General features: G+C 48.7%; 2 protein-coding genes across 2 annotated transcripts in view; both read right to left on the bottom strand.

Moving 5' to 3' along the window:
* Nucleotides 1-9,944: 9,944 nt before the first annotated feature.
* Nucleotides 9,945-13,089, bottom strand: LOC123773273 (mucin-22-like). The gene is made up of 2 exons (XM_045766885.2): nucleotides 12,994-13,089; nucleotides 9,945-12,185 (listed from the first exon to the last, which is right to left on the bottom strand). Exons 1-2 carry the CDS (start codon nucleotides 13,087-13,089, stop codon nucleotides 9,945-9,947), a joined length of 2,337 nt encoding a protein of 778 aa, XP_045622841.2.
* Nucleotides 11,915-15,738, bottom strand: part of LOC123773274 (angiotensin-converting enzyme-like protein Ace3) — a 104,766-nt gene continuing 100,942 nt past the window's right edge. Inside the window, exons 12-14 of the mRNA XM_069317796.1 lie at nucleotides 14,984-15,115; nucleotides 14,061-14,278; nucleotides 11,915-12,185 (exon numbers count right to left, since the gene is read on the bottom strand). Of these exons, the coding sequence (XP_069173897.1) occupies nucleotides 14,116-14,278; nucleotides 14,984-15,115 (295 nt within the window). The 3' untranslated portion in view covers nucleotides 11,915-12,185; nucleotides 14,061-14,115. The remainder of the gene's footprint in view (nucleotides 12,186-14,060; nucleotides 14,279-14,983; nucleotides 15,116-15,738) is intronic.

Genomic DNA, 15,738 nt, shown 5'->3' with positions numbered 1-15,738 from the left:
GGGCCTTGCATTTATTTTTATACAAAGCTTTATACAATTGGCCTCGTTTTACAGAGTATTTATGTTGCGAAATTCTAAATTTCAAAGCCTTGACTGGTTGACCTACATAGAACCTATTAGAGTCTTGTCTTTATAAGGTATATGTGTGTGTGTGTGTACTCACCTAGTTGTACTCACCTAGTTGTGTTTGCGGGGGTTGAGCTCTGGCTCTTTGGTCCCACCTCTCAACCGTCAATCAACAGGTGTATAAGGTGTATGTGTGTGTATGTGTGTGTGTGTGTGTGTGTGTGTGTGTGTGTGTGTGTGTGTGTGTGTGTGTGTGTGTGTGTGTGTGTATGTAGATCACAAAGAAACTAACACGTGTTGAACAATGTGACAGGAATATACTTGAGTACTTTGTATATAATAATACATCTTCAGAAGGAAGGATGTACAGTTCAGTGGGTGTGGAAATATAGGCAGAAAAGAGGTGAGGTGAGGTACAATGTTTTTAATGGGATATTAATAAGGTATTAGACAAATGTGTATCAATAATCCTACTCAAATCGCCCTGTAACTGATCAATAAAAATTGGATCTAAATTATACAAACTACTGCTAATGTTCCTATTATATGATTTTGTAATCTGTATTAAAGTACATTCTGTAATGTTCCTGTTGAAAATATATTTTACAATTCGTTATTGAAGAAGCTCTCTACAATCAATCTGGTGAGAAATTTCTGACAAATGAACAAAGCTTTATACAATTGGCTACGTTTTACAGGGTATTTATGTTGCGAAATTCTAAATTTCAAAGCCTTGAATAGTTGCCCTACATAGAACCTATTAGTCTTTACAAGGTATTTTGCATATGACACAATTATCACTACGAGGACTGTTTCTATCTAATAGTTTTCCAACAGTATTTTTGTAATTAAACATTACATGTAAATCAAAGCGTTTCAAGACCTTGACAATATTTTCGAATCCAGAAAAAAACATAATGTAACTTTGGGCGAATTTTCTCACTGCATATATTAATATAATACGCACTATGACAAACGTTTCCAAGAAACTCAGTGGATAACAAAGCTTAAGACCAATAGAAACAGTATTTTTTTTTTTTTTTTGAGATATATACAAGAGTTGTTACATTCTTGTACAGCCACTAGTACGCGTAGCTTTTCGGGCAAGTCCTTAATCCTATGGTCCCTGGAATACGATCCCCTGCCGCGAAGAATCGTTTTTTCATCCAAGTACACATTTTACTGTTGCGTTAAACAGAGGCTACAGTTAAGGAATTGCGTCCAGTAAATCCTCCCCGGCCAGGATACGAACCCATGACTTAGCGCTCGCGGAACGCCAGGCGAGTGTCTTACCACTACACCACGGAGACTGTATTCTTAAACTCTTCAACCCGGAATTCTGGACTAATAACCCAAAGAATTCTTAGCTACATAGAGGACAAAATTGATTGTTTCACATTGTATCTATGCCCAGAGAAATAATGAACATAAGATAAATTATTTGTAGGCTTTCTGTAAACACTAAACGTTAGTGAAAACTCTTCCCTATGAATAGTTAATAGCTAAGATTGGCAAACATTTATCAATTTCAGTGTCTATAGTAAATTTGATAAAGGTGACTTGATCATTAAGTTTAGCTACAAATTCGTGTGCATTTACATTTGTAGGCCATATACAGAAAATATCATCAACATATCTAAACCATGGATTGTTTCCAGGGGTAATTTTTTAAACAAATTTCTTTTCGAAAAATTCCAAGTTCATGTTAAAAGGAAGGAAGACGATGAGATAGTAAATTGATTAAGATCTTCATGGTTTCTTAAAAACTTTCCCAAGCTGCTATTGAAGGACTTAATGATGTCATCAAGAGGATTTTTCCTGAGTTTGGTGTATGTTGAAGAATCTTGGAGATCATTCATTTTGGAAATATATTCTTGTTTAAAACAACAACAGTTGCTGGAACAAATCCACAAGGAACATCTGGGAACATCCCGTGCGCAGGTTCGAACCCTCATCACGACCCTTGTGGATTGGTTCATTTGATAAATCACACTATTGTGATTTCTGTATGTAACAGTCAGGCTTTGTTATATGAATGAATGGGTCGGCTTTTAACGCCAGTAAGTTCCGTCTGAACTGTTCAGGGAAACTGCTTGAGACGTCAAGATTACACCGTAAACAATACCTTTAACCAAGTTTAAGACAACATTCTCTCTCTCAACATAACTTAAACTTGGTTAAAGGTAATGTTTATGGTGCAATGATGACGTCACACACTACCTTTCAGCGTGGCGACCTTCTCAAACTGCTCAAAGAACTCCTCCTGCTTGATACCTGGTTGATGGGGTTCTGGGAGTTCTTCTACTCCCCAAGCCCGACCCGAGGCCAGGCCAGGCTTGACTTGTGAGAGTTTGGTCCACCAGGCTGTTGCTTGGAGCGGCCCGCAGGCCCACATACCCACCACAGCCCGGCTGATCCGGAACTTCTCTTAGAAAACAGTCCAGTTTTCTCTTGAAGATGTCCACGGTTGTTCTGGCAATATTTCTTATGCTCGCTGGGAGGACGTTGAACAACCGCGGACCTCTGATGTTTATACAGTGTTCTCTGATTGTGCCTATGGCAGCTCTGCTCTTCACTGGTTCAATCTTGCATTTTCTTCCATATCGTTCACTCCAGGACGCTGTTATTTTACTGTGTAAATTTGGTACTTGGCCCTCCAGTATTTTCCACGTGTATATTATTTGGTATCTCTCTCGTCTCCTTTCTAGTGAGTACATTTGGAGAGCTTTGAGACGATCCCAATAATTTAGGTGCTTTATCGCGTCTATGCGTGCCGTATATGTTCTCTGTATTCCCTCTCTCGGCTTCTCGAGGAGTTCTTGAGTTCTCGAGACATCACGAATGTCGGGATGTAAAGTCAGGAGGCCTGGTCGATGACCGGGCCGCGGGGACACTAAGCCCCGGAACAACTCCAAGGTATGTCTCTCTCCTTAATGGCGGGCGGGCTTGGCGTTCTCTTGTAGTCTCCGCTAGTCCGCGTTCAATTATCTTCTCTTCCAATACGATGTTCCCTTCAAACTCCCTCTTCCTGTAGGAGATTTCTTATTGTTGCCGCCGGACGCGACTAGTTTATTGTGCACCCCATACCCATCCTGTGAGCGGTAGCGCAAAAAGCATTACAGAGGGCGCAAAAGGTCTTTATCAGACCTCATCGGAGATTATTACATAAACAATTTCAACTATCCTTCACACCTTATAATAACAATGTAAGCCAGTTACAGAGTATGTTCTGTTTCAAGAGCTTTATATTTACAGTAAGTCATTATACATTAGTGGTAGGTTTTATCGTTAATACATAATTGTTTGAGCAGTCGAGATATTACAGTCATAGGGGAGCTGCTGTTTATTATTAGTCTTCACAATACACTACTTGTTTCTTAATCTCATATGTCGTTTATCTTTTGGGAGCGAAATATGGATACAGTGCAAGGATTTCAGGTATTTTATCCATGGTAATAAGATAGGTTGCCATATCATACAGCGTGAGTTTAGATTCATCTCTAAATGGCTCAATTTTAGTACAATCCAAGATATAGTGTTCGAGTGTGTGACCCTGTCTTTGTCCACACACACTTTACACTTTACTTCATCTAGATCCCTATACAAGCCGAACTGCCAGAGGTACCTTGTAGCCAAGTCTTATTCGAGCTGTGACAACGTCTGTTATGCAGGCGATGAGTCACAATAACGTGCCTGAAATATGTTGACCAGACCACACACTAGAAAATGAAGGGACGACGACGTTTCGGTCCGTCCTGGACCATTCTCAAGTCGATTATGTCACATTCTCAATGACGATTGTATCATTCTCAAGTCACAATCGACTTAAGAATGGTCCAGGACGAACCAAAACGTCGTCGTCCCTTCATTTTCTAGTGTGTGGTCTAGTCAACAACATCTGTTAGTCCGCTGATTTTGTTACTTGCCCCATACACATGTTTTACTTCACACATTTCATTGTGATATACAATGGACCTGCTAGTTCCAGTTTGCACTGTCCTACTTTCTTCAAATTCATCCAGGAGTTCTGGTCTAATACCACCTTTAAGGGACCTATTTGATAACTCAAGATTCCGTTCAACACTGTCTTTATTTACTGCAACCTTAGCAAGGGCGTCAACTTTATCATGTTCCTGCAGGCCAATGTGAGAAGGAATCCACAACATTTTAATATTTTCCCCCCTTGTTAAGTAGGCTTATATATCTATGTCTGGCTTCTGAGACAAGCACGTTATTACTTCATTGCAAACTATTTATTGCTAGTAGTGAGGAAAGGGAGTGAGAAATAATTAAGTTGTTTACTTCGGTGTTGTCACCAGTATTGCTACCAATTCAGTTTGAGTCTCACCTGAGCTGCCGTGCGGTGTAGACGTGTCGTTTGACCGCTCCGGCAGTTTTGGGGTAGTTGCTGTTTTCGCCGGCAGGGGGTGTGGGTGTCTCTACCCTCCCTGCTGTTCCTGGTAGTGTGGACGTGGCGTGTTTGTGATGGGCAGCCATATTCCAGCTGTCGTGAGGGTAAACTCCATAGGTTTGGAGTTTACTGGCCGTGCTGGTTACCCGCTTGTGGACATGGTCTTGAGTGATATGCTCAGGGTCCGAGCTGATCAGTGCTCAGAGCTGGTCACTGCTCGCCGTGTAATCATCAAGTTTGTGGGTGAGCCGGTGTACCGTGCCGGTCGGCCGAGCGGACAGCACACTGGACTTGTGATCCTGTGGTCTTGGGTTCGATCCCAGGCGCCGGCGAGAAACAATGGGCAGAGTTTCTTTCACCCTATGCCCCTGTTACCTAGCAGTAAAATAGGTACCTGGGTGTTAGTCAGCTGTCACGGGCTGCTTCCTGGGGGTGGAGGCCTGGTCGAGGACCGGGCCGCGGGGACACTAAAGCCCCGAAATCATCTCAAGATAACCTCAAGAAGAAATCTACAGCTGATATCTGGGAGGCCGCGAGGTACCAGTAATACTCCGCCCAGCAAAGTAGTTCCTTCTCAGCTGGAGATTGTTAGGAGAAATGTGAACTAGAATCGCCTAACTATGTGAGGGAAAAATGGACTCGCTCAAAAAGCATGCATGGGGAATATGGTAAATAAAGTCAATAAGGGGTTTGATTGCAAATGTAAAGAATAGAGTATTAAGGGGCGATGACGCAAGAGAGGTGGACGCCATCTTGACTTGAGGGGAGGCGGATTCGTTGACGACCAGAGCTTGCTACCTGAGGGTTATTCTCCGGCCGTACAGTCTCATAAGCCAACCATTGCCAGTTATTAGGGTTGCAAGATAGGGTAGAGTAGTTATGCAGACTTTGGTGATGTTTTATAAGAGAGAGTCCAGGTTTCCTAAAGGTTTCATACATGTGTCACTGGCTGGTAGGTAAATTTTAAATTTTTTTAAATTTTGCCCCGCGGGGCGAGTTTATTGGGCAGCGCCACTCATCTTGTGAGTGGACACACCGCCATAGTGACAGTATTGGGCAGCGCCACTCATCTTGTGAGTGGACACACCGCCATAGTGACAGTATTGGGCAGCGCCACTCATCCTGTGAGTGGACACACCGCCATAGTGACAGTATTGGGCAGCGCCACTCATCTTGTGAGTGGACACACCGCCATAGTGACAGTATTGGGCAGCGCCACTCATCTTGTGAGTGGACACACCGCCATAGTGACAGTATTGGGCAGCGCCACTCATCCTGTGAGTGGACACACCGCCATAGTGACAGTATTGGGCAGCGCCACTCATCTTGTGAGTGGACACACCGCCATAGTGACAGTATTGGGCAGCGCCACTCATCTTGTGAGTGGACACACCGCCATAGTGACAGTATTGGGCAGCGCCACTCATCTTGTGAGTGGACACACCGCCATAGTGACAGTATTGGGCAGCGCCACTCATCTTGTGAGTGGACACACCGCCATAGTGACAGTATTGGGCAGCGTCACTCATCTTGTGAGTGGACACACCGCCATAGTGACAGTATTGGGCAGCGTCACTCATCCTGTGAGTGGACACACCGCCATAGTGACAGTATTGGGCAGCGTCACTCATCCTGTGAGTGGACACACCGCCATAGTGACAGTATTGGGCAGCGCCACTCATCCTGTGAGTGGACACACCGCCATAGTGACAGTATTGGGCAGCGCCACTCATCCTGTGAGTGGACACACCGCCATAGTGACAGTATTGGGCAGCGCCACTCATCCTGTGAGTGGACACACCACCATAGTGACAGTATTGGGCAGCGCCACTCATCTTGTGAGTGGACACACCGCCATAGTGACAGTATTGGGCAGCGCCACTCATCTTGTGAGTGGACACACCGCCATAGTGACAGTATTGGGCAGCGTCACTCATCCTGTGAGTGGACACACCGCCATAGCAGCATGTACAACACTCCCCAATAGGAAGAAAACCCGCTGGGTTGTTCATCCTGTCACTTGTACCCAGACACAGCTGGGACTTGCTTAACTGTCTCAAGTGAACAGCTCCTCAAACAAGAAGATTAACATTTATCAACCCTTAAAAGCTTACGTTATCTTGCGGGTGCAAAATGGGGAATCTCTTAAGAACAGTATCAATATTTGACAAAGTGTTTTCCTAACTCAAGCAATGTGGGGTTTATTATTCTACACATATTCCTAATGTCTCTCAGGTGTTCACATTCACGTAGATAGTGGTCAAGGCGGTGTCCATCACTCTCACCACAGATTCTGCAACTTCGCTGATCATATGTTGTTTCCATTCCAAATCTCCATGGATATTTGTATCCAAGACGGATTCTCGCTATTACTGATTCTCTCCCTTGTCGTCTTCCTCTTCGGCCATAATGATTGGGATTGCCAGCTGCAACCATGTTATACCATCGTACAGATTCACTGGTTTGTGCTTCTATCCTCCTTTCCTCAGTTACCTTGTCACGGTGATGTTGCCTGATAATACCTCTAATTTGTAGCAGAGTCTTGGGTATGAAGTATTCAATATGGTCTCCTTCAGCGCCTTCAGCAGCCAGCACATCTGCTCGTTCATTCCCACATATTCCAACATGGGAGGGGATCCCCAACATGGGAGGGGATCCACAGAACCTTGATGACTCTTCCCTGATTGGTAAGTACTCTCACAGCTCTCTTAATTTCAGCGACTATTGCAAGATTTTCTGCCTGATTTTTACTTAGGCTTTGCAGTGCTGCTTTTGAATCGGTGCAGATCACTGCACCATTAGTGTTCCGTTCAAGAAACCTTAACGCCATAACAATGGCAGTTAGCTCTGCTTGCGTTGAAGATGCATAGTTCTCAATACGTGCTTTTTCTTCATTTCTGCGTTGGAAGGTATTATCCTTGATTACCGTGTATGCTGCACCAGCCCTGCCATTGACAGGATTAGATGACCCGTCAGTGTAGATTTGATCTAGTTCATCTCCGACTTCTTTATAAATTTCCTCGAGATACTTGTGCCTCATTTCTTGTGGTATCATATTGGATTTTTTCGTTGCCATTTCATTGATGATCTTGCATGAGTCATCCTCCCAGGGAGGTAACCTCTCTACAGGCAGGAGCTCACGGGCTTGCTCAAGCAGGTGAAGCTCTTCAAGGTAGCAGACTGATCTGTGATGCCATTTTTTGCTTCTCCTGTTTCCACCTGAAAGTAACCCAGTTTTTTCTTAGCAATATCATTGCAATGGGGATCTCTGGCTATCCTAATTGCAAGCTTAGCATTCAGCTCCTGAATTCTGCTTTTAACACTGGGGAGGGACAACTCCTCTCGTAGATTAGACGTTTTGGCAGTTCTTGGAACTCCAAAAATGATTGTCATGGCTTCATTTTGAATGCTTTCAAGCCTTTTCATATCGCTTTGGGAGTAGGTGCACAGAACTGGTGCGGCATAGTCTATGACGGAGCGCACATAGGCTGTGTACATCATTTTAAGCACGGCAATAGAGGCTCCATGCCCATTCCAGGTCAGAGCTTTCAGTGCCGGTGCAATAAATAGTGCTTGCCAACAGCCACTAGGATTTACTTTTTTGCCGCTTTCAAACCCTCAACACTAGGACTGTCGACAATTTGTTGTGCTACCAAATCCATTTTTAGTTTGCTAAGCATGGCTCCTCTACGTCAGTGTTACCACCCTCCAGCATGACTCCTCTACGTCAGTGTTACCACCCTCCAGCATGGCTACTCTACGTCAGTGTTACCACCCTCCAGCATGGCTCCTCTACGTCAGTGTTACCACCCTCCAGCATGGCTCCTCTACGCCAGTGTTACCACCCTCCAGCATGGCTCCTCTTCGTCAGTGTTACCACCCTCCAGCATGGCTCCTCTACGTCAGTGTTACCACCTTGCAGCATGGCTCCTCTACGTCAGTGTTACCACCCTAGAGCATGGCTCCTCTACGTCAGTGTTACCACCCTAGAGCATGGCTCCTCTACGCCAGTGTTACCACCCTCCAGCATGGCTCTACGTCAGTGTTACCACCCTCCAGCATGGCTCCTCTACGTCAGTGTTACCACCCTCCAGCATGGCTCCTCTACGTCAGTGTTACCACCCTCCAGCATGGCTCCTCTACGTCAGTGTTACCACCCTCCAGCATGGCTCCTCTACGTCAGTGTTACCACCCTCCAGCATGGCTCCTCTACGTCAGTGTTACCACCCTCCAGCATGGCTCCTCTACGTCAGTGTTACCACCCTCCAGCATGGCTCCTCTACGTCAGTGTTACCACCCTCCAGCATGGCTCCTCTACGTCAGTGTTACCACCCTCCAGCATGGCTCCTCTACGCCAGTGTTACCACCCTCCAGCATGGCTCCTCTACGTCAGTGTTACCACCCTAGAGCATGGCTCCTCTACGTCAGTGTTACCACCCTGCAGCATGGCTCCTCTACGTCAGTGTTACCACCCTAGAGCATGGCTCCTCTACGTCAGTGTTACCACCCTCCAGCATGGCTCCTTTACGCCAGTGTTACCACCCTCCAGCATGGCTCCTCTACGCCAGTATTACCACCCTCCAGCATGGCTCCTCTACGCCAGTGTTACCACCCTAGAGCATGGCTCCAATACGCCAGTGTTACCACCCTAGAGCATGGCTCCTCTACGCCAGTGTTACCACCCTAGAGCATGGCTCCAATACGCCAGTGTTACCACCCTAGAGCATGGCTCCTCTACGCCAGTGTTACCACCCTACAGCATGGCTCTACGTCAGTGTTACCACCCTCCAGCATGGCTCCTCTACGTCAGTGTTACCACCTTGCAGCATGGCTCCTCTACGTCAGTGTTACCACCCTAGAGCATGGCTCCTCTACGTCAGTGTTACCACCCTAGAGCATGGCTCCTCTACGCCAGTGTTACCACCCTACAGCATGGCTCTACGTCAGTGTTACCACCCTCCAGCATGGCTCCTCTACGTCAGTGTTACCACCCTCCAGCATGGCTCCTCTACGTCAGTGTTACCACCCTCCAGCATGGCTCCTCTACGCCAGTGTTACCACCCTCCAGCATGGCTCCTCTATGTCAGTGTTACCACCCTAGAGCATGGCTCCTCTACGCCAGTGTTACCACCCTAGAGCATGGCTCCTCTACGTCAGTGTTACCACCCTCCAGCATGGCTCCTCTACGTCAGTGTTACCACCCTCCAGCATGGCTCCTCTACGCCAGTGTTACCACCCTCCAGCATGGCTCCTCTACGCCAGTGTTACCACCCTCCAGCATGGCTCCTCTACGCCAGTGTTACCACCCTCCAGCATGGCTCCTCTACGCCAGTGTTACCACCGTAGTGGTATATAATAATCTACCACATAATGTGGTAGATTATGTGGTGGGAGGTCAATAAAAGGCAAGAAAAAGTAAAATTCAATCAAGCTGTGAGTCGAAAATTTATTTTTAATGATGTTCGAGTCAACATAAAAATATTCTTGAAAAACATTTGCCTGGGCCCCCAGTAGCTGAAGACTGGTGTCTGGGCCCCAGTAGCTGAAGACTGGTGTCTGGGCCCCCAGTAGCTGAAGACTGGTGTCTGGGCCCCAGTAGATGAAGACTGGTGTCTGGGGCCCCAGTAGCTGAAGACTGGTGTCTGGGCCCCAGTAGCTGAAGACTGGTGTCTGGGGCCCCCAGTAGCTGAAGACTGGTGTCTGGGCCCCAGTAGATGAAGACTGGTGTCTGGGGCCCCCAGTAGATGAAGACTGGTGTCTGGGCCCCAGTAGATGAAGACTGGTGTCTGGGGCCCCCAGTAGATGAAGACTGGTGTCTGGGGCCCCCAGTAGATGAAGACTGGTGTCTGGGCCCCAGTAGATGAAGACTGGTGTCTGGGCCCCAGTAGATGAAGACTGGTGTCTGGGCCCCAGTAGCTGAAGACTGGTGTCTGGGCCCCCAGTAGCTGAAGACTGGTGTCTGGGCCCCCAGTAGCTGAAGACTGGTGTCTGGGCCCCCAGTAGCTGAAGACTGGTGTCTGGGCCCCAGTAGCTGAAGACTGGTGTCTGGGCCCCCAGTAGCTGAAGACTGGTGTCTGGGCCCCCAGTAGCTGAAGACTAGTGTCTGGGCCCCCAGTAGATGAAGACTGGTGTCTGGGGCCCCCAGTAGATGAAGAATGGTGTCTGGGGCCCCCAGTAGATGAAGAATGGTGTCTGGGGCCCCCAGTAGATGAAGACTGGTGTCTGGGGCCCCCAGTAGATGAAGACTGGTGTCTGGGCCCCCAGTAGATGAAGACTGGTGTCTGGGCCCCAGTAGCTGAAGACTGGTGTCTGGGGCCCCCAGTAGCTGAAGACTGGTGTCTGGGCCCCCAGTAGCTGAAGACTGGTGTCTGGGCCCCCAGTAGCTGAAGACTGGTGTCTGGGCCCCAGTAGCTGAAGACTGGTGTCTGGGGCCCCCAGTAGATGAAGACTGGTGTCTGGGGCCCCCAGTAGATGAAGACTGGTGTCTGGGGCCCAGTAGATGAAGACTGGTGTCTGGGCCCCAGTAGATGAAGACTGGTGTCTGGGGCCCCCAGTAGATGAAGACTGGTGTCTGGGGCCCCCAGTAGCTGAAGACTGGTGTCTGGGGCCCCCAGTAGCTGAAGACTGGTGTCTGGGCCTCCAGTAGCTGAAGACTGGTGTCTGGGCCCCCAGTAGCTGAAGACTGGTGTCTGGGCCCCCAGTAGCTGAAGACTGGTGTCTGGGCCCCCAGTAGCTGAAGACTGGTGTCTGGGCCCCAGTAGCTGAAGACTGGTGTCTGGGCCCCAGTAGCTGAAGACTGGTGTCTGGGCCCCCAGTAGCTGAAGACTGGTGTCTGGGCCCCAGTAGCTGAAGACTGGTGTCTGGGGCCCCCAGTAGCTGAAGACTGGTGTCTGGGGCCCCCAGTAGCTGAAGACTGGTGTCTGGGGCCCCCAGTAGCTGAAGACTGGTGTCTGGGGCCCTCAGTAGCTGAAGACTGGTGTCTGGGGCCCTCAGTAGCTGAAGACTGGTGTCTGGGGCCCCCAGTAGCTGAAGACTGGTGTCTGGGGCCCTCAGTAGCTGAAGACTGGTGTCTGGGGCCCCCAGTAGCTGAAGACTGGTGTCTGGGGCCCCAGTAGCTGAAGACTGGTGTCTGGGGCCCCCAGTAGATGAAGACTGGTGTTTGGGGCCCCCAGTAGATGAAGACTGGTGTCTGGGCCCCCAGTAGCTGAAGACTGGTGTCTGGGGCCCCCAGTAGCTGAAGACTGGTGTCTGGGCCCCCAGTAGATGAAGACTGGTGTCTGGGGCCCCCAGTAGATGAAGGCTGGTGTCTGGGGCCCCCAGTAGCTGAAGACTGGTGTCTGGGGCCCCCAGTAGCTGAAGACTGGTGTCTGGGGCCCCCAGTAGATGAAGACTGGTGTCTGGGGCCCCCAGTAGATGAAGACTGGTGTCTGGGGCCCCCAGTAGTTGTAGCCTGGTGTCTGGGGGCCCCAGTAGTTGTAGCCTGGTGTCTGGGGCCCCCAGTAGTTGTAGCCTGGTGTCTGGGGCCCCCAGTAGTTGTAGCCTGGTGTCTGGGGCCCCCAGTAGTTGTAGCCTGGTGTCTGGGGCCCCCAGTAGTTGTAGCCTGGTGTCTGGGGCCCCCAGTAGTTGAAGACTGGTGTCTGGGGCCCCCAGTAGTTGTAGCCTGGTGTCTGGGGCCCCCAGTAGTTGAAGACTGATCAGTCGGGTTAAGCTGTAGAGACAATGAGCCGAGTTACCAAGAATCTTACAATTTTAAACTTTGCAATGTAATTCATATTTATATTTCATATAAATTAATGTTCTCCATAAGATGAAAGGTTTCGAAGTGGGGCCCAAGGGTGGAGGCACAACCCAAGCACACCATCAGGGCTCACCAGCTAAAACAAAAATTATGTCAATAATTTTGCAACATTGCAAACCAATGTTGGAAACATTGGAAAACAATGTTTGCCTGATGGTCATTCGACGCACCTCTGGAATAGTGCTGAGCTTCCCACACCGCTCTAGCACACAACTCTACAGGGAACACCAGTGTTAGTCATATAGAAGAAGAGCAGAGGTGCCATAGGCACAATCAGAGCACACTGTATAAACATCAGAGGTCCGCGGTTGTTCAACGTCCTCCCAGCGACTAAGAAATATTGCCGGAACAACCGTGGACATCTTCAAGAGGAAACTAGATTTATTCCTCCAAGGAGTGCCGGACCAACCGGGCTGTGGTGGGTACGTGGGCCTGTGGGCCGCTCCAAGCAACAGCCTGGTGGACCAAACTCTCACAAGTCAAGTCTGGCTTCGGGCCGGGCTTGGGGAGTAGAAGAACTCCCAGAACCCCATCAACCAGGTATCAACCAGACACCCTATAGAGCCCTAGAATTCAGGGCCTAGAACTACGTTCACCAATGCCAGTGTTGACACCCCAATGTCTCCTCTATGGTAGTATTGCCAAGCCAGAGTGTTTCTTCTGTGGAAGTGCTGCCAGCCAGGAGAGAGAGGTACCTCTATTATAGCAGTGTTGTCACCCAAATGTGTTGTTGTTCCACATTAGTGTTACCCAGAGGTGCAGTGCCAACTTTATAGGTGCCGGAGCTCTGATGTTGCTGACAAAAGCCTGTCATTTCCTATCCTGTCTCTATATGTCACACGATTAAGTATTTCGTGTTTGTACTCACTAATTATCATAAATATAATTATCAAACAAATAAAGAACACACATTAATCATGTCTTTATCAATGTAAGAAGTTAATACAGTGCTCACAAAATACAACCAGTGAGAAGTCTCTTAATAGTTCTCACACAGGGTCAGGTGTGAGATCCCGCCAAACACACACCGAAACTACGACGTTGGTACAACGTTCGAACAAGTTTTAACACCTCCTAACCAGTTATAACAACCAATATAGCAAGTTGTAACAACGTTCTAATACGTCATAAACACGTTAAGCCAAGATGTAACAACTTTATTACAAGTTGTAACAAGTGGAAAATAGAGACAGTTTCAGTTTGTGTTTCCAGGGATGTTTTCAGTGGTGTGAAGCACCTCTTGTCGTGGTGCCGCAGCCATGATATATGGCTTATGGCTCAGGATGCCACTGAACTAGAGGTGGTTCATGTAGTTTAATAAACAGAAGTGCTGATACATGATTTATGAGAGTTCTTGAGCGTGTTGTTGTGATCAGGTTCATGTGACTGATCCCCTCTCACACTCAGCAGTACTAATAGGAATAACTTGTAAACAGTTCAGTAATGGGGCCTCGGGGTGAATGGGGTGAATCAGAATGGGGTGAATCAGGGGCCTCGTAACCTGGTGGATAGCGCGCAGGACTCGTAATTCTGTGGCGCAGGTTCGATTCCCGCACGAGGCAGAAGCAAATGGGCAAAGTTTCTTTCACCCTGAATGCCCCTGTTACCAAGCAGTAAATAGATACCTGGGAGTTAGTCAGCTGTCACGGGCTGCTTCCTGGGGGTGGAGGCCTGGTCGAGGACCGGGCCGCGGGGACACTAAAAAAAAAGCCCCGAAATCATCTCAAGATAACCTCAAGATAGCCCCATAGGTGTTACCACAACTGAGTACGGGGGCCTCCACACCTGTGACCACATCTGAGTGACGTCCTTCATGAGTGTTCCCACACAGGCAGCAGTGTTACCAGCCGAGAGTGAGGTTGGTCAGGCGGGCGTGGTGGTGGAGCCAGTCAGTGAGGGGCGCCAGGTATTCCAACATGGCCGAGGCATCCAGGTGTGTCGTGCCCGTCACCCTCTCCAGCACCTCCTCCCACCTCACAGACGACCCGGCACCCATGACCTGCCTGTGGGAGATGGTGGGAGTGTTAGTGCTGCTGCTGCTGTACTGTGGGAGTGTTAGTGCTGCTGCTGTACTGTGGGAGTGTTAGTGCTGCTGCTGTACTGTGGGTGTGTTAGTGCTGCTGCTGCTGCTGTACTGTGGGAGTGTTAGTGCTGCTGCTGCTGTACTGTGGGTGTGTTAGTGCTGCTGCTGTACTGTGGGAGTGTTAGTGCTGCTGCTGCTGTACTGTGGGAGTGTTAGTGCTGCTGCTGCTGTACTGTGGGAGTGTTAGTGCTGCTGCTGTACTGTGGGAGTGTTAGTGCTGCTGCTGTACTGTGGGAGTGTTAGTGCTGCTGCTGCTGTACTGTGGGAGTGTTAGTGCTGCTGCTGCTGTACTGTGGGAGTGTTAGTGCTGCTGCTGTACTGTGGGAGTGTTAGTGCTGCTGCTGCTGTACTGTGGGAGTGTTAGTGCTGCTGCTGCTGTACTGTGTTAAGAATTAGAATGCAAGAATTCAACACTGTGAAGCATTCAAATTAGGTTTACCACCGGACATATGACCATTAGCACTCGGTGTAGCACTGGACATTTGGAATCACAGAACTTGGTGTCGTGCTGGACATTGAGACTTGCACTACGGTTAGTGCTGGATAATCAGACGCTGGTATTGGATTTAGTGCTGGCCATTTAGGGGACCCAGTTGTGGTCAGGAGGTGGTGGTGGTGGTGGTACCTGAGGAGGGTGCCGGCGGGGCGGGAGCCAGCGATGGAGCAGGTGTGGGCAGGGGCGGTGAGGGGCCGCCCGTGGGTGGCCTCACACAGGCCTCGGTGTACCTGGAACTGAGCCACGACCGCCACCAGGTACCTGAAGGAGATGGGAGAGCCATCAGCACCCACTCTCGTTTGCAATATAAAGTTATTTTCATTTTTATTATAAGTATTTTAGGGATGACCAATCAGGAGGGGTTCCCGATCAGGGGAACCGGTTCAGCGACAGCGCCGGTTCCCTGGTCCCCACCGACCTCTAAGAGGTGACTCTCTAGTATTCTTAAACCAAATTATAATTCTTGAAATACTCTGGAACCTTCTACGTCCTCATCATGTGATTGTCAAAGCCAGTCAGGAATAGGACCACGCATAGCATTATCTGATACCAAAGCTAATATATGTCAGCCAATCAGGAAGCATTCATTGATTGGTAGGGATTAAGCTACCCGAGTATGAATAGCACGGCACGGGCATGAATAGCACGGCACGGGCATGAATAGCACGGCACGGGCATGAATAGCACGGCACGGGCATGAATAGCACAGCACGGGCATCAATAACCCGTAAAGAAGAAGCAGGAAACTCACTTCACTGAAATAATATCGTTGGCTAATGTTAGTCATTATCTGGAAGACTGGGACATTTGTTTTTAAGCATATATACAGAAGCCTCGAGCTGCCGGGCATGACAGCCGGGTTGACCACAAGAACCAGACAGCAG

This window comes from Procambarus clarkii, chromosome 89 (assembly GCF_040958095.1).
Source record: "Procambarus clarkii isolate CNS0578487 chromosome 89, FALCON_Pclarkii_2.0, whole genome shotgun sequence".
Taxonomy (NCBI): Eukaryota; Metazoa; Arthropoda; class Malacostraca; order Decapoda; family Cambaridae; genus Procambarus; species Procambarus clarkii.
The sequence above is the reverse complement of the archived record's forward strand: the minus strand, read 5'-3'. Positions and strand labels throughout refer to the sequence as shown.